General features: G+C 40.8%; 1 protein-coding gene across 3 annotated transcripts in view; it reads left to right on the top strand.

Moving 5' to 3' along the window:
• The window catches only part of ascc3 (activating signal cointegrator 1 complex subunit 3), a 251,624-nt gene that overhangs the window by 128,664 nt on the left and 97,241 nt on the right, over positions 1-25,719 (top strand). For all 3 annotated transcript variants that reach the window (XM_041793322.1, XM_041793323.1, XM_041793324.1), the window contains exons 12-14: positions 4,666-4,842; positions 5,771-5,842; positions 9,086-9,220. In XM_041793322.1, the coding sequence (XP_041649256.1) occupies positions 4,666-4,842; positions 5,771-5,842; positions 9,086-9,220 (384 nt within the window). The remainder of the gene's footprint in view (positions 1-4,665; positions 4,843-5,770; positions 5,843-9,085; positions 9,221-25,719) is intronic.

Below are 25,719 nucleotides of genomic sequence, written 5' to 3' on the forward strand. Positions count from 1 at the left end.
CTTGCAGCCCTAGGATGACTTTTTTGATGTGGAGCTATTTTGGACAAAGTCGACACCGTCTCCAGCAGCCTTATTGAAGTGTTCTGATGCAGGTTGTCCAAAGAAAGGAAAAAAGTGGAACAGATTTTCTCCTGTTAAAGAACTTCAGTGTATAAGAACACATGGTATGTAATCAGTGAATCCCCTCAGACTGTCTCCTGTCGTCTGAATTTAGACGTTACTCTGTCACTCCATGGATCTCAGATCACCACGCTATCTAATTTCGTGACCTATTAATTTAATTTTAATCAGCTCATTACGCGCTCTACTTGAAGTGAGTGTAAATTGAGCTGTTAATCACGATCACCTTATGTTGTCATAAAGCTTTATGATCCCACAAACTCAGCGAACATGAACGCTTCATGTTTGAAACAGAATCAGCCGAGCTTGTAGGTGTGTAAAGTTGAACCATGGGTTTGACTCTGTTTAAGGTGAAAATGACGCACACCTCTGCAGTGCTGCTGCTGTGGATGTGTGGATGTGGAGTGCAGGCCCGGGCTGCTGCTCGGGATTGGCTGGGTCTTATCTTGATGGGATGGTTTGACAGGTACTGCATCACATTAAAGGCCTTACCAATCTTCGCTGTCACATCCAGCAGGAGGCTCACAGATAGGGCAACCCCCCTCCACCCCCCCCAAACCCTCACCGCTCCATTATTGTCTCTCTTCTTACCCACGTTGATACACAACAGACTGAATTTTCTTCAGGTTTCAAAGACAAAATAAAGACAGGAAAGTACACCTGCAACATCTTTTTCTTCTACTCAGAAAAACACGTAGGGCGCTGTTTGGACGGCATAGAGAGTGTTGTCTAAGGTATGTGGCACACAGTGATTTGGAGCAGGTCCATTCCTATTATGCTAGTTTGGCAGCACGATCTGTGTTAAATGAAGCAGAGTATGAAGAAGGGGATGACGTCACTTGAACGCACACAGATGAGTTTTGGGTGCAACATGAATCAGTCCTTTAGGGAGCCACCTCTCATTCCCTTCATGAGCTGCTGTGTTGTTATAAATAAGCTCAAAGACACTTACACTCTCAAAAAAATTATCTTGTTTTCTCCTTTTTATTTTTTGTTACACAAAAAGTTATTTTCTTTCATCATAGTTTGTTCCTGATTGGATCGGACCAATCCTCTAGTAAAGAGGCTCTAAAATAATGACAGATCTGCTAATGATGATATTCTAGTGCAGGGATGTAGCGTAGGGAGGAAAAAGGTTGCTGATTACCCAGGCCCACAGTAGGGAGGGGCCCTTGAGGAGCCTGTAATGAAAAGTGTGTTTTAATCTTTTTTTTTTTCTTAATAATTACTGTCATTATTGAATCAAAAGCGACAAAATGAATCACTCAACAGACTGAAATTTGCATCAAATGGAGTAAAATAAATATTGGGTGGGCTCTGCTCCTCCCTTAAAAACGTCAAAATGGTATAGTCCAGCACTGCTAGATAATGCAAATAAATGCAGTTTAACCATAGTAAAAATACTGCTCATATATGGGGAAATTGTCCTTCCAAAATACATTGAAAGGTAAATTTATTTGTAAAAAATGATGCAACATTTGTTGCTTGGCTGGCCAGTTTTGGGGGGGGGGCTGTGTAATATTCTTTCTGGGGGCCCAAAATGTGTAATTACACCCCTGTTCTAGTGTATCATTGAATGGCACACTGCTGGCATACTGTCTTGTGGGTAGTTTTGCAGTACTCTGGCCCTCTCTGAAGTCAAACTGTCAAATGTGCACCACTGGCTGTAATGTGATCCATGGCAATGTGAGTTTAAAAACACTGAAATTCTTCTTTCTTTCTGGGTGAAGACCAGAGATGAAAAACGATACTACTGTCAGTGTGCTGCCCGAGCAGCATCGACAGTTGTTTAAAATGCTTGAAGTTTTCTTTACACATTTTAATGTGAGTTATACCATGGGTCTTAGTGAATACTCAATTCTGATTGGCTCTGGAAATTCCATTGGTTTCCTTTAACTTCTGATACATGGACACCGTTTGAACTTCACAAGTAGTTCTGGTCAAAAAATCATTACACTGTTCAGCCGTTAGCCATTACTATAGCAACCTGAGACAGTCATATTTTCTGAGCAGGGAGTACAGCGCTGACAGCCTAAGGAGTCTGCGGACCAGCATCAACCGTCACTTAACTGACATAAATAAAATCGACAGACTCCAGGTTTAAGACCAGTAACGTAGACGGTCTTATCTTCTATATCTGATGTACATCTTGTTTCCAGGCACACCTTACCTCTGAGAGGTGAGTGTCACAAATAAACTCACTTCCCTCCTGTTCTAACTGCTACAAACTATTGTCAGAAGATTTAAATAACATAACACAAAAAGAAAGGAAGCCATTATTTCTTTGTAGAGCCAAAGGAAACGCTTCTGACTGGCATGATAATATCTGATAAATATTGACGTGTCTGACAGACAGAGAATGAGCACCTGTAGGGCGTGGACAGCTCCGTTTCACATCTGTGACCTCGTAGTGCAGAAGGAGGATTTATTCTGTTTGCTAAAACAGCTGATCTGCTAAAACTAAGCTTTCTATCAGAGACTGTTCATGTTAACGTACAGGTTTATAGTCTGACCACAGATGACTCTCAGTCTCACTCGTCTTCATGTCATTTCATTAATAAATCCGTTCAGAAAATTGGGGGGGGGGGGTAGCAGCTGAAGTAAGCTTGGATCCCCTGAAAGCCTCAAATGAGACATTTAGGGGAGCTCCAAAAAGTTGTCAAAATGTAGGTTATTATTTTATTTGATGTATATGAAGGTTCCTGAAATATGAAACCAAAAGTATAAAATCTCACTGTTTGTTCACTTGTTCAGAACTGAATAAATTAGTATTTTCTGTCCTTTTAAATCAACAACGTTCTGGCTCTATTCCTGCTGTGGTCATTCGTGGCTGCACTGCACTGAAGTAAGGGTCAGAATTACAGCGGTACATGAACTGGGCAGTAAGTGGGCGTGTTTCCTGTGATTTTTGACGTGTTTTTTGCTCCGTTTTCTCTGAGTAAAGTTGTTGTGCAGTAAGTCATTGTCACTGTGCTTTGACTGCAGGTTACTGACAGCGATAACTGATTCTGACCACGCTGCACTTATACATGTGGCCTGGAACGCCGTGGTGCACATCGGTAAACGGGGCTCCCCTGAGTGCTGCTGTAGAATTCAAACACTGGGGGGAGCAGTCATGCTTAAACATACTTAGAAACAGTCTGTCCATTAGTTTATTAATCTAGAGATACACTGGCCTGATCAGACTGGATCTTTGGAGCTGGTGCCTGTTCTGTTCCTGTACAGATGGCAGAGGAACTATGATGGGTGTGAGTAGCAGACATACTCTGTCTGGCGGCTTAGCCTTCACTGTATTAAACTAAACGGGGACAGCAGCATGCGGAACTTTATTATTCTCTCAGCCTGCTTAATACGCTTTTGGTCACTTGCACAGAGCTGTATTTGACCAATGAGTGGCTCTAAGCGCAAGGAAATTCTGGCATGGTATAAATTTTGAAAAACTACCAAGAAAGTACCAACTTGTTGGTATACCACGCAACCATACACAGGGCTGTTATGAGAGGTGGGGTAGGACATGTCACCTTTATGACAGAGTGTAAAAATGACACCTGTGTCAGGTGGAAAGAAGAATGCATGCTGTGAATCTTTACACTGGGAGCACAACAGGCCTCATAAAGTCATCAGCTCCTGTTTTACACTCTGAATCTCCACTGTATCCTTGCATTTGGGTTGGTGGGTTGCATGGTGGCTGAAGCTTTTTCAGCCACCATGGCTCTTTTTCTCCAGAATCATCAGCACATCCCTCTGTCAGCTCTCTTCACATGTACATACAATGGTTGGGCAGCCATCTAGATTTTCATCATCCCACTCGCGCTGTTCCAGACTGTCGATCCTCACCATATGTACACCCATGTCCCATGGGTGGTCATTATTTTTATACTCCTGTTAAAATAATCTATAGTGGAAACAAAAGCAAAGAAGTCATTATTTTTGCAGCAGGAAGCTTCAACATTTTATCTCATACATGTGTTGATGGTTTTATTATTTATTATCTAAGGATGTGAAAAACTCATGCAGTTGTCTGCTGGGCCGGTTCCGGACATAGGCGATATAGGCGATTGCCTAGGGTGCCTTGCTGAGGGGGCGGGGCCGTCATGAGCCCTGAACAGGTTGAATAGGTCCACCAATGTAACAGATCATCCACTCCTGCACTCCTCTAAACTCTGCACCCCTCATTCATGAAACGGTCTAGCCTCACCTCTCCACTCTCCGCCCCCCTTTCCATGCGTACCCCCAGCCAAAGCACACTGGGAGCCCAGCAAGACGATGAGAGTAAACAAGTTTTCTTTTTCCTCATTCACACAGCACTGAACGGAGTGGACATTGAGATAGGAAGGGGTGAGGGTACCAAACTGTAAGTTCGCCTAGGGCATCTAAATAGCCAGAGCCAGCCCTGGTTGTCTGTGTCAGCAGTGACTGAGGAAAAGGTTGCTTCCATTTTTCTGTTAAGAATCATTGTAAATACAAAAATGTCCCAGCTGCAGCGTTCTTTACATCGCTTCTGTCAGATTCAGGATGTAACTGTGACTCTATTTGTCTGTTCAGGTGGAGTCCACTCAGAGCATGATCCGGATCCTGGGATTATCAGCCACCCTGCCCAATTATCTGGACGTGGCCACCTTCCTTCATGTCAACCCCTACATCGGCCTCTTCTTCTTCGACAGTCGCTTCAGACCCGTACCGCTGGGACAGACCTTTATCGGAATTAAAACCAACAACAAGGTAAAGCTCTGACGATGATGTGCAGAGAGGAAGAGGTAGTTTACCCCCATCCTTACTGGCAAGTTTGCAATACTCTGAATTATATTAAGAGAAGTTTTTAGTTGGTATGTCAGTCCCATTTTACTTTCTCTTCCGGTGTTTCCAGACCCACCTGTAAATCCACGGCCCACATGTACACTCACATAAAATCAATATGAAATAGCAGAAATACAGCCTTAAGAAACCTCAAACCATAAATCCATTTGGTCCTGTATATTAAAAACACTCAATAAAAGCACATCCAGGGCAACAAACAAAATGATCGTAGTCATTTTACCAGGATGGTCGAGGGTTAACAACATTAGGACATACAAGCGGTTACAAACTGGTGGGTCGAGATTAAAAAATGGGTCACAGATGAGACATTTCCACTACGACTTTTGGCCACGCAGAGCTCCAGGTCTAAGCTCCAGCCCTAGTACCGACATTAAAGGTCCAGATGAAACCAGAGCCTAGCAGAGGTCTGAGGGTACAGAATGGTCCAGGACTAAGCTCCAGCCCTAGTACCGACATTAAAGGTCCAGATGAAACCAGAGCCTAGCAGAGGTCTGAGGGTACAGAATGGTCCAGGACTAAGCTCCAGCCCTAGTACTGACATCAAAGGTCCAGATGAAACCAGAGCCCAGCAGAGATTTGAGGGTACAGAATGATCCAGAACAATGGTAACACAGATGAGTGTGTGCTGGCTTTGAGTTAAATAGGTGTCCAGATGTAGTCAGAGGATTGTTTTGAGTAAAAAAAATGTTAGTTTTGGATCACATGTATAAACCCGCCCCTGTTTAAGTGTATGTTAGTGTCTCTGGCTGCTCAGGGTTCCACAGATTTATCAGCTACATCGCACAGAAACCTCTGAGGTTAAATGATTGGTTGTTTTTGTGGATTTTTTTAGATCCAGCAGCTTCATGACATGGAGGAGGTCTGCTACAACAAAGTTCTGGAGCAGGTCAAAGCCGGCCATCAGGTAAATGACTCACCTTCATATTCCTGTCCACATTTACGTAGTCTTTATGCACCACTTCCTGTGGGATCAGGTAATACTTGGTTTTTAATCCTCAAGATGGTGGACACAGTGGTTTTCAAACTTTATTTGCCCAATAAACATTTAAGATTTAGCCACCATGCACATCCGTCCGTCCGTCCATCTGTTCTATGGATTAGAAACATGAAGGAAACACAACATCCACAATGAAAGCATGAAAGTGTTTGTCCTGCTGTCTTTGATCACTATAATGTTTAATTCTTTGCAGTAAATTAGTAGATGTGATGGCTACAACTGCTTCTGTAGAACTTTTTTAAATACATCGTTAAAAAGTAGATATGCCAGTGAAATATAAATATAAACAGTGTAGAAAATGGACGGAATATTAAATACTGTAATAAAGAAAATACTGTGAGCCAACAGCAACTCACCTGTTACTCACAGATAGCTCTGGGGAGCGTAACGGAAACCCTGAGGTAGAAAACACACAGAAAAATAAAGTATTTTTATATACATCTGAAAATTGTATTGCATGGAAGGGGATTATCAGAGCCTTGGATATGTTAATAATGAGCAACAACTTTGATTTGTATTTTCTTTTTTTATTTAAGTATTAATACATTATAAATTTCAGGGTGTAAGTGGCCAAAAATGGATGTCATTTATAGCAGTAAAATAGTATATGTAAAAAAAAACACTTTTTTTGTACTCATTGTTTAATGAATGTCAGACCTGATCATTAATGTACAGTACTGATTCTTAGGAATTTAACTCTTTAAATGTCCGTGTAAGAGCAAAACCCTGATGTTTATTATGTAAAACGCAAAAACTGAAATATTTTTCTTCTACATCATGTATATTATATTTCATTAAAGGGGATTTTCACAGTCTAAAATATAATAATGAGCAACAACTTTTATTATTATCCTTATTAATTATTATAAGTTCAGCCGTAGTCTTATCTATTTAATGTTATGCTGGTTAAAGTATAAACTGATTTATTGCTTAGGTTGGTTGAAATGCATAATATGAGGAACTTAAAAGAAAATTCATGTTAAATCGCAGTATTTGAAAAAATAATTGCAATTATATTATTATCTCAATTGTTCAGCCCTAAATGTGAGGACTTTTTATGGACTAAAACTAGATTCAAATGTTTTGAGTTTTTGTCAACTAAAACTAGACTAAAACTAAAAAGGCTAGAAATGACTAAAATGTGACTAAAACTAAAATGCATTTCATTTAAAGACTAAAATAAAGACTAAAATTAAGACTAAAATTAAAAATAGCTGCCAAAATTAACACCGGATGGCTGGAGGATGAAAAACTGTGGTTTCAATGGTTTAATGGGACATTTTTGGTCACCAACAGCCTGAGTGGGTACAAAAAGTCCACAGAGCTTTTACTGACATATTACAGGTTCTGATTATACAGTTAAATATTCTACTGAAAAAAATGATTTACCCTCTAAAATGTATGTTGTTGTCAAAATGATAATAAAAAATGAGCAAAAAAGCCACGATGGCTTCAGACCCTTCACTGGTGATTAAAAATAAGTTGAACAGTCTAAAGCCTTGCTGTATTTTCGGTGAAGGCAGAGGTAGAGCGGCTGTTTCTGTTGTTTAAAAATGGTCTTTCCCTCTAACACAAGAGTCCGTCCCTGCAGGGATCTCCACTGTGACTCTGTCAGACTTCTAACTACAGTCTGAGCCAGTCAGTGACAAAAACAACTTTTAATGGAGCTGCTGGCCGAGGCCGTCTGCAGCTTCAAACTTCCATGCTTCTTTAGTGTAACCCCAAAGTTAGTTAGCAGGTCAAGGTCGGAGCATCTTTTCTATTTTGAAGATGAATATAGTAACGTTGTCATCAAATCAGTAGATTTTCATCCACCGCCTGCTCCTTTGAACATATTTTTCATAACTTTCTCCTGCAGTAGATATATTTTGGTTTAGTAGGAACACCTGCTTTTTTGAAGTCCTTATCTCCCCCAGCCCCCTTCCCCTCCCCCATCACTCATTGTGCCTCCTCTCTGCAGCCTCAGAGGGCCCATCGGGGACGTCAGAGTGGTGAATTCAGACTTTAGCGTTTAGCTCCCATCTGCTGCAGGAGTTGAGCTCCCTATTGAGCGCCGTTGTTATCCTGTCTGCATCGTTTTATTTAAGCGTGGGCGCCGACACACATACACATGCTTTTCTTGCTTTCTGCCTCCTCTGCTGCTCATTATCTCCCTCAGAGACTCTTTTATGAGTCTTGCTGTGGCCCTTGAGGATGCGTAAACCAACATCTTCCACACTGCTGACGATTTTTTAATCTCTGCGGTTGAAATGATACAATGGCCGACTTTGGCCGGCGTCAGAGGCCGCCTCTCCACTCCGGAGGCCTCCATCCCCCTCATATTAAATTATCAAGAAGTGGCAGTGACATATATTAATGTCATACGTGAGGGTCTGATGGATGAAATTTCCTTTATGATTTTTCCAGTGCCCTCCTGGTGGGAAGCACGCTGCCAGAGAGAAGTTTAATAAGCTGTGGAACACTTCCACCGCTCAGTGCTGATAAAACACCCTCAACAAATACGGTTGCTGCTGCGGTCTCCTCTGACTCTCTGGGTTTGTAAAGCACACACTCTGCTGCTTTCTGCATGTGTCTGCAGTCATGCTATGTTCTTCCATCTAATTATGTAGATCCCAAACAAAAACTGGAAGAAATGTAAAAGCAGATGTCTGAGGATCATACTCAGTGAATGCAGAAATGTTCTGATGATAATAAGATAAGATAAGATATTCCTTTATTAGTCCCACAAGGGGAAATTCCAATTTACAGCAGCAAAAAGTATCTTAAACAAAGCAGGCCATTGGTGACAGAACCACAATAGAAATAGAGTACAAATAAAAGTAGTAATAATAAGTAGTAGTAAAGTAGTAATGTAGTGCTCAGGTCTGTTTAGAGCTGTAAATGACCAACTTTCCTCCATTCCCATTCATTCCTAATGGCTGTCCCTCACTTCCTGCCCCCCCCACTGACATCCATGTGTCATCAGAATCACAACTGTAAAGAACCTGTAGATGCTGCTGTGAACACACTGATGTGTGTGAACATTTCTGTTGGGTTTGGCATCTCCAAGAGCTGGGCGATGGTCACAGGGCAGAATACACTCCTGGAGATGAAAGAGGAAAGTCATGCCGATTTTGGAAAACATGTTGTTCTTTCCTCCGTGTGCCGCAGGTGATGGTATTTGTCCATGCTCGTAACGCCACAGTGAGAACAGCCATGGGACTGATCGAGATGGCCAAGAACCACGGAGAGACGTGCTTCTTCCAGCCAGAGCAGAGCTCAGACTACGGCCAGTGTGAAAAACAGGTACGCACCCGTTCTGTTTCAGTTTGACAGGTGGAAAAGTCCTTAAATCATTGATCATCAACTGGAGGCCCCGGGAGCCAAATCAGGCCCCCGAAAGATGACTGAATTCAGAAAATGTGAAAAGGAAAGGATCTGTCGGTGTTTTTAAGGTGTCTTTTGTCTTTAAATCCCAACAGTTATCAAATTAATTAAGATTGCAACATTTTGTTTTTTTACAGGAATGACTAAATGTTCGATCCATTTTTATAGAAATTCCCCTGTCAGCTATAAGTGAACATGATGCGCAATCCGTCCAGTCTAACCTGGGATTTTCCTGCCTGAGAATCAAACAATAGACCAGTTTCCTCCATTTGTTTTTTCCAGTCAGAACACAGCGTATTAGGGTCAAACCTAGTGATGGGCAACACAGCAGTCCTAGAAATATGTAACTATAATATTTCAATTGGCCGTAGACGATAGGGACTGATATCACAAGAAAATACAAATGAAATAATATGTTAATGGACCTGAATATTAAAATATTATTTTATTTTAATTAATTTGAAAGTCTGGCCCTAGGAGCCCCAAGAAAATCTCTGGCCCTTGTGTAAATGCAGTTGATGATCCTGCTTTTAATTTTCAAACTTCTTATCAAAATTTAATCTAGAAAACTAGTCTGTAACTTTGACTGTTCTTTATCCTGTAATTGATGCTGAAACCAGAGGGTCTTTCAAATCTTTGTGATCAAACTGGTTAAAACCACATGGTCAGAGTCTTTTTTCACACTCAAGATAGCTGAGTGCAAAATAATAATTCTGTCTCTCTGCCTGTCAAGCTATCTGTCAATTGAACAAGATGTGCCAATCAGTCCGCAGTGAGGTTTTTCCTAAAAATAATCAAAATGATTTTGGTACAAAAAAATTCACCCCAGTACAACAGTACAATGAGAGCACATGAAGACATTAGCTAATGAGACACGTTTGTTTTTTTGAACCAGGCTGTAAACCAGTTTATTTCTAGGGTAAAAAACGTCTTTTCAACATGTGTTCAGACGGGACTTCCAGTGTTCCTGCAGCCAGCCTCAAGTGGACACTCGCTGTATTGCAGTTTTTTGCATATCTGCGTTGGCTTCATTTTTCAGGACTGGAGGTTGCCGCTTGATTGTCATGCATGAAGATAATTTTGCTACAGAAGGCACGGTTCTTCTTTTTGTGCCATAAAAGAAAGTGGTCAGTCAGAAACCATATATACTTTGCTGAGGTCATTTTCACACCTTCAGACACTCCCTACCACCTCTCTTCCCATGATTCTGGCCCAAAACATGACTCCGCCCCCTCCCTGCTGATGTCGCAGCCTTGTTGGAACATGGTGTCCATCCTACACCATCCTACACTACATTATGGCACTGAAGTACCAGGCATTTTGTTCTCCATCTCTTCAAAAAGATACACGTTTACATCACTGGAGAAATGCAGACATAAAGATGACAGTTTAAAGTGTATGGGCCTCATTCACTGATGTCTTCAAAAGATTTTTCTTAAGTTCTTAAGAAGCTTTCTCAGAGAAACCTCAGTGGGATCCATGGCATGCTCTGAAACTGCTGAATTGTTCTGTATTCTTCAGCTGATCAGTGTCAGGTGATCCTAAGCTGGAAGCAGATGCATATTTCTCCTAATTAGCATAGAGAAACGCCCCTTTTATGGCCATATAAGGACATGAGTCTGCAGGGCAGTGTGCAAATACAGAAGGCACACACATTGGATAAACTGTAAAAACAATCACAGCTTTGAAAACTGTTACAGTTCGACAGTAGATATAGTGCTGCTCCAGAAGAGTAGTTAATTCTCCTGTTAGCAGCAGTAGTGGATATTAGATAGAGGATACGAACATTAATGGTATAAAAATAACTGGTTCAGACAGGCTGCCATCAGCATCATACGGTCATCGTAACATAACCGTACATTAACCATAACTTAACCGTACATTAACCATAAGTTAACCGTACATTAACCGTAACTTAACCATATATTAATCGTAGGTTAACCGTACATGAAACGGTATCTTAACCGTGCGGTAACCGTAACATAACTATACATTAGTCATAGGTTAACCGTACGTTAACTGTAACTTAACCATACAGTCATTGTAGGGTTATACGTAGGTTAACCGCAACTTAACCATGCTGTAACCATATCATAACTGTACCTTAACCGTAATTTAACCGTGCAGTAACCGTAACATAACCATACATTAACCATACTTTCACCATACGTCAACCATAAGTTAATCATAGGTGAATCATAGGTGAGTCATACGTTAACCGTACATTGACAAATGTTAACCGAAATTACCGGTAACTTAACCGTACGCTAACTGTAATTTAAGCATACATTCATTGTAGGTTAACCGTAACTTAACTGTGCGTTAACCATAACATAACCGTGCATTAACAATACATTTACCATATGTTAACCATACGTTGAACATAGGTTAACCGTACGTTAACCTACGTTGATGAATGTGAACCCAACATTAACTGTAACTTAACCATACATTAACTGTACGGTAGTATGTGTTAACCGTATGTTAACTGACGTTAAGTGTGTGTTAACCATGTGTTAACCATACGTTAACAGTAACTTAACCATATGTTAATCGAATGTTAACCGTAACTTAACCATACCTAAACCGTTACCTAACTGTACATCAACCACACATTAAACATATGTAAACTGTATGTTAACCAAATGTTAACATATGTTCACCATAGCTGAACCATACATCAACCATACTTTAACCATACCTTACCTGTGCATTAACCGAATGTTAACCTTAACTTAACCATACATGAACCATACATTAACTGTATGGGAACCATATGTTAACCATAACTTAACCGTACATTAACCGTATGTTAACTTCTACATAACCGTACGTTAACCATATGTTAACCATATATTAACCATAACATAACTGTACGTTAGCCATACGTCAACTGTACATTAACTGTAAGTGTAAACTGTAACATAACCGTACATCAACCATACTTTAACCGTATGTTACCTGTAAGTCAACCGTAGTTTTGCATACTTAACCGTACATTAACTTACGTTAACGGTACATTAACAATACGTTAACCAATCGTTAGCCTAACCCTAAACCATGCATAAGAGACATAGAGGGATAGATAGGCCTTTAACTGATTATGTACTCAGTCATAAAACTGAACCACTAAGTCTCTCTGGGTTAAATTGAGTTGAGAGTACCGGATGTTGGACATTTAAGTGTTAGAGAGCAGATATGACAGCAGATAAAGCAGTGAGGATGTCCTGATTCACTGCCTGTGGTCACTGTAACTTCATATGCCGTATTTTGAGTCTTCTACAGAACATGTGGGCTGGCATTAGAGCGCTGGCGTGTATAATTAATGGTGCTGCTGCTGTGAGAGTACACAGAGGTGGAGCCAAAGTCTCCCTCAGAGGATGGTCAGTCAGACTGCAGCTCCCGTATTTAAATGTGCTGCAGCAGACGGCAGAGTGATAAATTTAGTAACCTTTTCCTTTGTTCCCTGGGGCCGAGCCAAGATTGATGCGCCTCTAATCTTCCCTCTGTTTAAATAGGATATGTATACAAATCAGATCTGTTTTCATGCTTTCTAAAACTGGAAACACAGATGAGACTAAAAATGGTGCGTCGAGTCCCAGTTAGTGTTTAAAACAGCACTTTAGAGGGACTCTTCCTGCTGAAACATACAGGAATTAATCTTGTTGTATATGCACTAACTGTGCATTTATTCACTCCTGGCTCTTCTGCCTGCCTGTGTCCCAACATAATGAGTATTATCCACTCCATTAGTCCGTCTTTGAGTGTTTGTCGCTCTGCTGAAGGAAGAGGCATCAGGCTGACTCCACTCTAAGCCCACACAGAGATAATGCACTGCCTATTTGCACTCTGGAAATTGCCCCACATTAATATTTATAGGTGTTTTTTAATCTTCGATATGCATATGCAGTGAAATAAAGCACCTCTAAGGTCACTCATATAATTTAGCGTTTATTTATCCAGCTTTAAAAGTCAGAAGTGATTCCACCATATTTTTCTCTCCCCTAATGTTATTTAATTGGTTTAATCTCAGCGGGCTGGAGAGGCTGTCAGTCAAGCTTAGATATCTTAATGCACCCACTCAAATCAATCCCCGTTAAATACAGTTTTTTAGTGAACCAATCATTACAAAGGCCGGATCAGGAAAATAATGAATACATCCCAGAGAGGGCTTTTACACTAAACTCCCACTGTACTCTCTTTTTGTTCCAGAGAGTTTAGTGACAGATAGGCAGTCCAGTGTGTATGTTAGAAATAATGATTGGTAAATAAGGAGGTATATGTAGCTCTTTTTGGTGCTGCTTAGCTTTTTCCTGAGAGTTGAAGCTCAGCAATCCACACCACACCCAAACACATCTGACCCCAGTTTGTTAGAAAAGCACAGGTGCACATCATTGATGAAAAACCGCTATATTTACTCCTCTCCTCTGTCATTTCAAGCCATGGCAGAGTGGAAGACCAGAGATATTCTTGCTTTTTTTACCCTGCATTTGCACACACTAACTGGACAAAAGTATTCAGCCGCTGTCCATTCCACCAACAGCGACTGTAATGACATTGCATCCAGATCCATGTACTTTAACATGGAGCTGCCCCCCTTCTGCAGCTCTAACAGCCCCCACTCTTCTTGGAAGACTTTCACAGGTCAGGACTCTGTGTGGGCCAGTTCAGTTCTTCATCAAACCATGTCTTTCTAGTCCTTCTTTGGTCTCTGGGCCACAGTCATGCTGGAATAGAAAAGGGCAACACAGTTGGAAGCATAGCATTGTCCAGAATGTCTTGGTCTGCTGAAGCACTAAGATTGGCCTTCAGTGTAGATAAGGGGTCTAGCACAGACCCTGAAAACCAGTCCCATACCATTATCCCTCCTCCACCAAACTTCACAGTCAGACAGGTAACATTCCCCCAGCATCCTCCAAAGCCAGACTCACCCATCTGACTGTAAACAGAGAAGATGATTGGTCACTCCACTAGCATTAATGTAATGCCAGTGGGCATGAAGTCCCTAACACAGGGTGGGAGGAACAGAGTCTAACAATCTTTTAAATACACTCTGGAACTGCTGTTCTTCTGCCTATCTGCGTATGGCCTTTAAGAAGGATCAGCATTGCTTGTGTCTTTGACCTTTTCTGCTTTTACATGCAGAGGCTTCATAAACAAAGAGAGAAGTTTAGCAGAGGAAGAAGAACCTGGTGGGTCTCACTGCTCCCCTGCTACCGCTACTGAAGCTAAATTTTCTTCCTTGTGTGTTTTCTTCTGCCTGCTTCTTCCTCTTCGTTGTTGGCTCTTTAAAAGCAGTTTGCCAACAGTTTTGAGCTTTAGTGTCAGCTTTTATTTAAGGATGTTCCTAAGCGTCTATTTCCCTTACAGGGTCACTGTGTTAGCGGGTTTGACGTTAGCCTGATGTACTCTCTACAGCATGCCTAACATTACATGCTAGCGCCACCAGCCTTCGTTCCTCTTTGCAGATTGATATCGTGCTTTGATATGTGGCTTCTTTTCACTTTGGGTGGAAGTTAAACATGGGTTCAACAGCCTACACACCACTTTATTTCCATTTACTACTTTAGAAAACTTTCATACCTTCCTACTACACGCTAACTGCTAAGCTACCGCTCAGCTTCTCATATTTACATCCGTGAAGTGCCAGACAGGAAAGCAGTGGTCATTAACTGAAGCTACAGCAGCCTCTAGTGGCGGGAGGTTCATTGCAGGTTAAAAGAGCATTACAGACCGGGATTTCAAGCCTGTGTTTAAGAAAATGATAGGTAATTAGTTTAACCCGCTCATAAATCCGACGCTGGCTAATTTGATAAACAAATTTAACAGTTTTAGCGATCAACCCTCCTTTTGTTAGTAGTTGCCTTTTTTCACCAGACATATTTATGGTGGGACTACCGTCACACCCCTAATGAAGACTCTTCTAAATTTGTTCTTTTAATTGACATTTGGATGAATTTAGAGCAGCACAATATGAGGTCTCCCCTGCACGAAACATGTCGTGCATCAACAACGTGCATTTGTTTACAACAGATGGCAGCAAAACACAGTCACTAGACAGGGTACAGCAGAGCTGAGCATTTGTCTTTGAAACCGGAGGGAAATGTGTCCCGAAATGTAAGAATTCAAAAATAAATATAGCAGTTAAATTCATGTTTTAATTGATGTAGTGATTTTAATGCAGAACCTTACATATTGTACCTTTTAAACAACAATTTTGCACATTGAATTTTTGCTTAAGAGGTTTAACGGGAGAATGGAAACATTTTGATCTTTGGCCCTTTGTTTTGTGATATTCAGATCTGGCCTTTTGAGCTAAAATTAATGAATAAAAACCTGAATGGCCCTGAATCAGAATGTTGCTGGTGTCTGAGTTGTTCTGGTTAAGTACAGCAGAGTTTTTGTTACAGGGACCTTGTTGTCTTTACTGAAGTTTTAAAATGATAAAACAGTGAACACCCACACAGAAAGGTTCATCTATTATGGACAGTTAGATCATCACATTCGCACAGTTGCTTTGTTGTCTGCAGAGAAGAGTGCATGTGCCACTGATTTACTTTAATGTTTGGGTAAACCTCGGATTAAAGAATACATAAAAAAAGGAATAGGGAGATTCTCTGCATGTTCCAGTTAATGGAAAGAAGATGGTATTTACTCTAATGTGATTACTGATAATTTGCAGACATTAACATGGTCAGGGGGGTATACATAAGCATTTAAATGTCACTGGTTTGCATTGTGCTTGATTAAATGGAGAACTAACCACAGTTTTAATCACAAACCCTAAGATTAAAAGGACAGTAGCCCTCAAAGTTAAGGCTGAAAGCTGAGCTTTTTATAATGTATTCTGCCACCAGTTTCTCAGTCTAGAGTCAGAAATAATGAGTCCACAAGAAAGTGCTGCAGAAGTTGCAGTTCCTGTGGTGTCCACAAGAAGCTGTCTGCAGAAGCTGCAGTTCCTGGGGTGTCCAGTAGAAGGTGCTGCAGAAGCTGCAGTTCCTGGGGTGTCCACAAGAAGCTGTCTGCAGAAGCTGCAGTTCCTGGGGTGTCCACTAGAAGGTGCAGCAGTCACATTTTTCAGTAGACAACCCAGTTTGGTGATGTATAAGAACACATTACAGTTTAGTACGCTTTGGCACAGTTGCACTCTAGTCTGTGGGGCTTGCCAGGTGCTTTGGTTCGACATCTGTGTCAGACATTTTAGATCAGCTGATCCTAGCTCCGACAGCTAATCACAGCTCTTTCTCTCAACACAGGGGTTTATTCAATACGACGTACCTCTCACCAATCCATCAATGCTGATGCACTACACTGCTGCTGGCAAAGCTTCACTTCCTCCACCCCAGCATCCTCCTTTACAGCATAAACCAGGGCTCCCCAGTTACTCTTCCTGAGGGCCAAAATATTTCAAGTACAGAAGCCAGACATTGGATTTTTTTTAATTTGCAATTTATTATTTATTTTTATTGTATATATATTTGTGGCTGACGGACTATTACGCAGGGAAAGTGTTTGCTATCCTGATAGCATTTGTTTTAATTCCCTGCAGGGATAGAAGTTTGGTTCTACAAGGCAAAAACCTCTGACATTCGTTAAGGCCTGAGATGCAGAAAACCAGTCAGAGGTGCAGGCAGGGCTGGACTCTATGAGAGTCCGTGCAGCTGTGCATGGTGGTTAAATTCTTCATCTTAGAAAAAGAAAAAACAAAATTAGACAAAATAAATCCCTTCCAGTCTTAAAAATCACGCAGCCTGTATCAGACTCTTTTGGAAAGCATGTTTTGCAGAGCTTAGGTGATGAAGCAGGTGCACTCTGCTATGCGTCTTTTTACGATGGTCATCCCTGCTCTAAAGAGAGATCAGTGTTCCATGTTTGGCTCGTTTATTGCCTCAGATTACATCCTTTCCTTGCTATAATTATAGAAAGATCATGATAAATTAGTGAAAATTTGTATTTTAAACACCTAAGTAAGTAAATATGGAAAATGTATACATTTTGTTTTTTTAAATTTCCTTCTTTTTTCCCAAATGTCTCACGGGCCAGATGACACCTGCTGGTGGGCTGGACCTGGCCCGTGGGCTGCCATTTGGGGATGGCTGGCATAAAGCCTGTTGCACCCTCAAACTCAGGTTCGTGCTAATAGGGATTAATTGTGTCTGAACTACGTTTGTTGTATTCATTGTATTGTATTCAGTCTGTATGGGGGTTTCTGTCTGAAAAGTTAAAGTGACTGACTAACCTAGGGAGCATTTTTTAACCAGGGCCTTCTTCACCTAGTAAAACTGTAGATCCATTTTGCTTTAAAATGGTTAAACGTGACGAGAGTTGCTGACACACCAGATTAAATCTGGTGTGTGATGCCACTTTAACCATGGCAAACCTGACGGCTGATTTAGAGCAGATTGTCATTATCGGACCTGTTAGAGAAACTCTGAATGTTCTTCATGGTCAACCATGAGGGAAATGATGCCATTATGAGTCTTACATTGTCTCCTAACTGTGGTAGCGTTGGCGACAAAATCAGCCTAGTTACACTGATTCCTATGGTATCCTTACTACATGCATGTTACGCAGTGATGCGAGGCCACATTTCCCCCGTTGTCCTGTTTCTGTTTTCCTCTCTGTCACCTGCGTTCAGATGGTCGAGGAACAGCCAGAGATGTAGATGACAGGTCAGCATGGATGCAAAACTATTCAGCTCTAAGCTGTAAAAGGATGGATGATACAAAGTCTGCATCGACCCATGCCTTGCATGGAGTAAAACCTCTTTATTGTGTTTCTACAGCCAATGTCCAGCCATGCTCATAGTGATGGGAATTTCTCATCTTTTTAGAGACCTGGATCATTTAGCTCAGCTCTCAGAAGAACTGGTCAGTCTACTCCCAAAGAACTCTTTGTTCTGTGCCCTTTTATGTTTTAAGCAACAGCAACAATGGAAATGGAGGGTCATCTTTCAAACAGGAACCAACTTGATTGTGCAAAGCTGCTCACTTGTCATCTTGACTTGAACTGTTGTCCCTAAATAACATATCTGGTTTTATAACAGAGTGAAGGGGCTCAGCTCCGCTCCAACATGGGGGATTATGGTGTTATATGTGCGTTTGTATGGAATGAAATATGTGTCAGAAAGATTCAAACAAAGCATATTCGGTATCGAACAAAAATAAGACTTTGAGAACAAAAAATATTATCCAAGCAAAAAACACGTTCACATCAAGAGTACAAATCTGACATTGTAAGTTCCTGTTTTTTCTCAGTGATCTCCTCAGGTTTGCATCTGTGCTGCCTGATCCTTTGTTTGCCTTTCTTCAGTTTTCAGTTCTGACACAAATGTCACGTGTGGGCAGGCTTTTCTGGGGTGGATCCCTATTGGCCAAGGAGTTTTTGAGTGACAGGTTAGTCACTCCAGACGCTCCGGAGGTTGTTGTTCAGCTCCCATCTTGGAGATTTTAAAAAGAAACCAGCAGACTATTGTTTTTGCATCAGTCTGAGTGAATCATTTACTCCTGATGACTGTTGATTAAACATGGTTAGGGTTAACCCTGTCAGTGCAGTTGTAGATGATTTGTTGTTTCATATACATACGTGTTGTTTCTTTTTTTTCAGCCCTTCAGGTGTCGTCTTTGCTTTCTACGAAAATAAGAGCTACGTCATTAGCTAGTCTGGTAGCTCAGCAGTAGTGTAGGTAAGTACCTCTCAGGTACGGTGGCCCTGAAGGCCAACAGGATTAATATATCAAAAGTGCAAAAATATTTTACAAAACACAAATATATTTCAATTCAAATGTGTGCCATGTAAGCTCAGTGTCCTCTTCCCTCATGGTAAACACTTCAAATTTTGCACTAGATGGCTATTGTGGTATCCACTGGAAACAAGAAATGATTTGGGTTTCATCCAATCAGAGACAAGTACCAGGGTCCTACCCTTTCTGGTTTCCTGAAATGTAGTTTGTGCTCAGTGAAATATATTTCTGTTTTGTGAAATTTATGTTGCACTTTTGAAATATTAATCCTGTTGGCCTTCAGGACCACCGTACTCAGAGGACCAGAGTTCGCTTCCCACCAAGGTCATAGTTTTTTGATGTCTGTATGTTTTGGTTTTTTTTTTTTTTTTCTTATATGCAGGAATAACTAAGAAATAACTGCTGGACTATGAACAATTCACACAACTGTCAGTGATTTTGTTAGAAAGTGGAAGAGTTTAGGAACAGCACCAATGGTAAGATGGTATTTGTCTGTTGGAAAATAATACAGAACTGTGTAAGGAGAACAAAGATGTATAATTTTGAACTGATGAATAAGACTTGTTAGATGACAATCCCTTGATGTGTTTATGGGTTTTGTCTATTGTAGGAAATAAAAGAATGCTGACAGCTCTTTGTCTGCAGGATTTAGATCTGCTCATGTCTCATTTTGAGCAGAAATGATGAAAGAATTTAGTTTTGGCTCACTCAGATTAGAAATTCAGCATTTATGAGGCCTAAAGAGTGATTACAGCTTTAGATCTGAATCAGTTTGAATAGGAGATCACGGAAGTTTATCATCTCTGTGTAAATGTAAGGTAGTGGTAAAAATAACTCAGAGGGTGTAAAGTGCAGCGTTTTGCTCCACCCCATACGCAGGAGCGTAAGTCTGAAGCTCGCCCTGGAGTACTATATTCAACAATCTGTTTGACTTTCATTTGCTCCAACTGTCAGAATCCTGCCTCCACCTTCTCTTCTCTCCCACATCCCCTAACTTCACGTCTTTAATACCCAGAGATAAACTGGCACAGGAGCTTTTCTGTGGAGGTGAAGAGACACCTTGTGGTCCCATGAGTCTATTACAGACACCATAGGAGACGTGGAGGTGGTTACTGAGGGCTGTTACAGAGAATCTGTAGTCCTGAGTTTCATTATGCATTCATGCTGTGGGTGGAGCTGGGAAATATGGGGAGTTTTTAAGGTACATAGACACTTTATAACAAGATTATCACTTGGTTTATTTTATTACAGTAAGTAGCATTTTTATACTATTATTAACTAATACCTTTATTATCAAATGATATTGATACCCAGGTAGCAAAAGCAGAAGTCCTAGAGGCCCAGTAGTGGGCAGTTTTGCATTTTAATCACCAAAAATTGCAGACAAACTCCTAAGGAGCGGCAACATTTCCTTTTGCAGTTCAGTCAGTGTGCAGTTCAGTCAGTGTGCAGTTTAGTCTGTGTGCAGTTCAGTCAGTGTGCAGTTCAGTCAGTGTGCAGTTTAGTCTGTGTGCAGTTCAGTCAGTGTGCCGTTAAGTCAGTGTGCAGTTTGGTGAGTGTACAGTTCAGTCTCCGTGCAGATAAGTCAGTGTGCGGTTTAGTCTGTGTGCAGTTCATTCAGTGTGCAGATTGGTCTGTGTGCAGATTGGTCTGTGTGCAGATTGGTCAGTGTGCATAATGGTCAGTGTGCAGATTGGTCTGTGCGCAGATTGGTCTGTGCGCAGATTGGTCTGTGCGCAGATTGGTCAGTGCGCAGATTGGTCAGTGTGCAGATTGGTCAGTGTGCAGTTCGGTCAGTGTTCAGTTCAGTCAGTGTTCAGTTCAGTCAATGTTCATTTCAGTCAGTGTTCAGTTCAGTCAGTGTTCAGTTCAGTCAATGTTCAGTTCAGTCAGTGTGCAGATTAGTCAGTGTGCAGTTTAGTTAGTGTGCAGTTCAGTCAGTGTGCAGATTAGTTAGTGTGCAGTTCAGTCAGTGTGCAGTTTAGTTAGTGTGCAGTTCAGTCAGTGTGCAGTTCAGTCAGCGTGCAGTTTGGTTAGTGTGCAGTTCAGTCAGTGTGCAGTTCAGTCAGCGTGCAGTTTGGTTAGTGTGCAGTTCAGTCAGTGTGCAGTTCAGTCAGCGTGCAGTTCAGTCTGGGCATTCATTTACATTTTTGTTAATTAAAGACATTCCACATGCAATTGTTTCTGTTTTATTGAATATTTAGGGTCTAGGGTCAGGATAGCCACCTCACAGTAGAAAATCATGTATTAACACTGCTAACTGTGCATCTATCTTGACATTATTTGGCCACATATACACAAATATTTATAGCTTTTACTTTTTGATGGATGTTGCTGCTGTGGTAACAAACAGTTGAAGAAATATCAACAAACAGTTGCTGCTATGTGGCTGAAAGTCTGTGGATCTGGCAGGAGCGACGGTTTAGCTTGCTTCTTAGCAGTTCCTCCGACTTTTCTGACTGTCGCCAACTTATGTGCAACTTCTCTTTCATTGAAAATCTAACTTAATAGTTGAGTTTCAGTCTTTCCTGAGACAATCATTGAATTAATGGATTGATTTGATTGTTTTACAGAGGAGATATTGAAGTGTACCCCGTGCTTCTTTGTTCAGCTAAAAGGTATTGTGTTATGATTTTTGGTGGATGTTGCCCAGCCCTATTTGTTGGTGTGTTTGTCTGTTTAAGTGTAGATGTGTACTTTTAAAGGCAGCAGTTCTGAATTACTGATGCTGGTCTGAAATGCAGAGATAGTACAGCTGCACTGATACACCTTGGCTCTTCTCTGTCTTTAAACTCTCCCCGTCTATGGTCGTCAGATGTGCAGCTTTCATGTCGTTGTGTTTGACGACTCTCAGCTCTGCAGACACTCGGCTGCCTCGGAGCGCCGAGCCTCGTGGGACTCCACAGCAGCACTAGAGCGGGCTCATTAATGTCTCTGTTTGCTTTCATTGGTGCTATTTTTACAAGTCTCGTCCACCACCGGTCCTTTCATTGTGTCGGATCCTTGACAACCTGTCAGTGTGCCGAACCAGCTCCCCAACGTGCTGATCAACAACAATGAGCCGCAGCTCAAAGGCTGCAGGAAAACAGGACTGACATGCTGGAGTGACAAACACAGATATCAGAAAAATGTCTGCCTTAAATAGACTTTATGAAACCACAGGACAGAGGAGAGAAAACTGAGTTCCTCTGATTTTTCTAGTTTTACAGCTGCTCTGCAGTCACAGCCTCAGGGAGCAGTATGTGTGGTAGAATGGTGCACAGACCGTTTTACGCCTTAAATGTTTCTTCTGTGTTAAAACTTTTACAGCTCCAACAGAAAGCAGGAACCCAGAGGGATGTAGAAGGAATGAGGAGATGATGTAAATACAGTATGTGTTCACCAAGCAGCCACCATAATGTCATCCTCTGTATGGGAGACAAACGCTTAGGGCTGGGAAATTAATCGCAAATTGGATTAAGTCGCAATATGACCTGCTGCAATTTTCAAATCACAGAAAGTGAAGAATTTCTTTAACCTGAAATTTGTGACAAAATACCAGTTTAGAGACATTATGCATTACATATCATGCAGTCATTCAAGTGGCATATTTTTAGAATAGTGTGCAAAAAAAATCCTGTTTTCTTCATTTTTGTATGTTTTTTCTTGTTAAATATGACAATTAAATTAAAATGATCATTCCCTTTAATACATCAGTTCATATCCAATTTAAAATGAGTAGAAATTAGGGCTGAACAATTTGGAAAAATAATCTAATTGCGATTTTTTTTTTCCCAATATTGCGATTCAGTTTCATAAGCGATTATTTCTTGAGTTCTTCATCTCATGCATTTTTCAACAAAAACAAGCAATGATTCATCTTATACTATAACCAACATAAGTTGGTTAAGTTAAACCAGGGCAGAACAATTTTTAAAAATTATCAAATTGTGATGATTTTTAACTCATTTTGCACATTTGATATGAACTGTTGTATCAAGGGGAATGCAAATTTGTATATAATTCTCATATTTAATAAGAAATACATAAAAATGATGAAAATAGGATTTTTGTACACTTTTCTAAAATGATTGCATGATATGTAATGCATAACATCTCTGCTGCACAAAAAAAGTTCTAAACTAGTATTTGACATAAATTTCAGGTCAAAGAAATATTGCACCTTCTGCGATTAGAAAATTGCAGCAGGCCATATTGCAATTTAATCTAATTTGCGATTAATTGACCAGCTCTAGTAGAAATCCTCACAATTAAATATTTTTTTCAAAAATGGTCCAGTCCTAGTTTAATCTAACATTGTGTTGGTTATACTATAGAATGAATTATTGCTTGTTTTGTTGGAAAAAACATGAGATGAGGAACTTAAGAAATAATCACATATTAAACCGCAACTGCAATATTGGGTAAAAATATTGCAATTAGATTATTTTCCCAAATTGTTCAGCTCTACAAACGCTTAATCATTGACAAAGGAAAGAAATAATCTGCTGCACCATTAAAATGACTAACTGCGACTTCACTGTAGCTTCCTCGGGTTCCCCATGGCCTTGCTCTTTGATTTTGTGTTGTTTATGGTGTCTTATAGCAGTAAATCAAATCCAAGACGAGGAGTTAGTCCTACTAAAAACTTCTGTTAATTCTTAAAGAGGGCACTATGAAACCATTTTCACACAAATATCCTTTTTCTGCTGAGCAAGCTCCAGCTAAAGCCCATGCTAAATCTGGTATCTACAGAGATGCTGAAAAAAATCAGTTTACACCAGAATCATATTTTCTATCTTCCACGATTCTGAATCAATTCAAAATGTCCAAGAATTGATACAGTATTTTTAGACATACCCCATCACATCCAGCGTGCATTTTCAACAGCAGACCTGTTTCAGTAATTTCCTCTTTTTGCAAAAACTTGAGATTTAATAGACACATGTTTTAACGATGTTATAACTTCAACAACCACTGATGGCTGAAAAATCACATTTAGACATTTAGTTAATGTTTTCAGACGTCAAATCGATCCTGAATTAAAGATGTACATCTAAGCAGGGCTGAAATACTTCACCAGGGTCACATTCTGCTATCAGTCCTGGTTTTCTAGGTTCAGATTTCCCTTTAGCTGACAGTAGGGCAGCTCACAGTTTGTTTAGACTCAGAACTTCCTGTGCACACAGACTTTCCTGACTTTTTCAGGCATTTTAAACCTTGACATTTGTGATTCATTGAAAACTATAAAGAGGGTTCATCAGTACAGCCTTTCCTGTGTGGGTCCATGATAAACAGCCATTTTTCATGGTCAAAAACATTGATAAATTTGACCTCCTGGGGACAAATAAAATCTGAATTTGATGTTGGAGGGCTGCTCAGTGCTGCCTGGTTCCTGGTCAGACAGGGTCTCTGTGTGGAGCTGGCATAGCTGGGTTCTCTCCGGGTTCTCCAGTTTCCTATCACAGAACAAAGACATGGCAATTATGCTGATAGGTTATCCTAAATTGCCCGCAGATGTGAGAGACTGCTTGTTTGTCTCTATCTGTCCGCCCTGTGATTGGCTAGAGACCAGTTTACCCCACCTCGCACCCAATGGGATTAGCTCCAGACAGATAATACACAAATGTCTGTTTGATTTCTGATTTTATTTTCCATTTAGATGGAGGGAAAAAGGAAAAAAAGGAAATGAACAGTCTGTGATGATTTTAATATCTGACATAGAATCCTAAATCCATTTACCAAAGAGACTCAAACTTTATGGATAGCGATGATCAAACTCAGCGTTCTGCAGCAGAGAACAGATTTGTTTCATTTTTTCTCACAGATGTATAAAAAGTGTCACTTCCCACAAACTCGCTAAACTGCGTCTGAGCTCATTTAGTGCATCGGCAGCCTTGGGAAATAAACCTCACCATGTTGTAAAAATGTGATTATGTGTAATGTGGCTCTGCAGACTATAATTTGTGCCAGGTTTTTCTGAATAACCTCCCTGGATGGAGCTAAAACAAAGTGAGGGATGAAGAGATGGAGGCAGATCGTGATGAAAAAGTGGAGTTAGAGTGGGCGTGAGTGGAAACTCATCCTCCCACTCTGTGTTGCCAATCCATCGTTAACAGCCAGCAGCTCTGAGCACCAAACATTATGACTATCAAGGGCCACTAAATGAAATCAACAATTAGCCATCCCGCCGCCATTTAACGGAGGAAATGAAAAGCTGTGGCGCTCCGGAGAGCTGCTGTTGGTGGTGATGCTGTTAGACAGAAGCCATCTGCTGCTCTTCACTACAGCTCACATCCCATTTTCTACATTTCTGTGACATTATACACTTTTTATTTTCATGCAGCACAGAAATACAGATGCAGACATGTTTCTAAAAATGTCCCTGCTTCTCTTCTGCACTTTCTTTCTAAAAGGATGAGGGATCTGTGAGTGCAGGGATTAAATCGTCAGAAATGTAAAGCCGGTTAGTTACACCTTCCTCCATTTAGAGCTCTTTAGAAAAGGTTTGACAGCCTCTTGAATAGTTTATTTCTGCTCTGCTGTTAGCTGATGTTCTTTACATGGTCGGGACAATGACAGATGCTGAGTGGAGTTGGCAGCCGGCTGTCTGCAGACACTCTGAGCTCTGCAGCAGCGGGCGGCCGGGCCTAATGGGACCTGATCAGGAGCTTAGGTCACTGCCATCTCAAATACA

Source organism: Cheilinus undulatus, linkage group 8, assembly GCF_018320785.1.
Source record: "Cheilinus undulatus linkage group 8, ASM1832078v1, whole genome shotgun sequence".
Classification (NCBI taxonomy): Eukaryota; Metazoa; Chordata; class Actinopteri; order Labriformes; family Labridae; genus Cheilinus; species Cheilinus undulatus.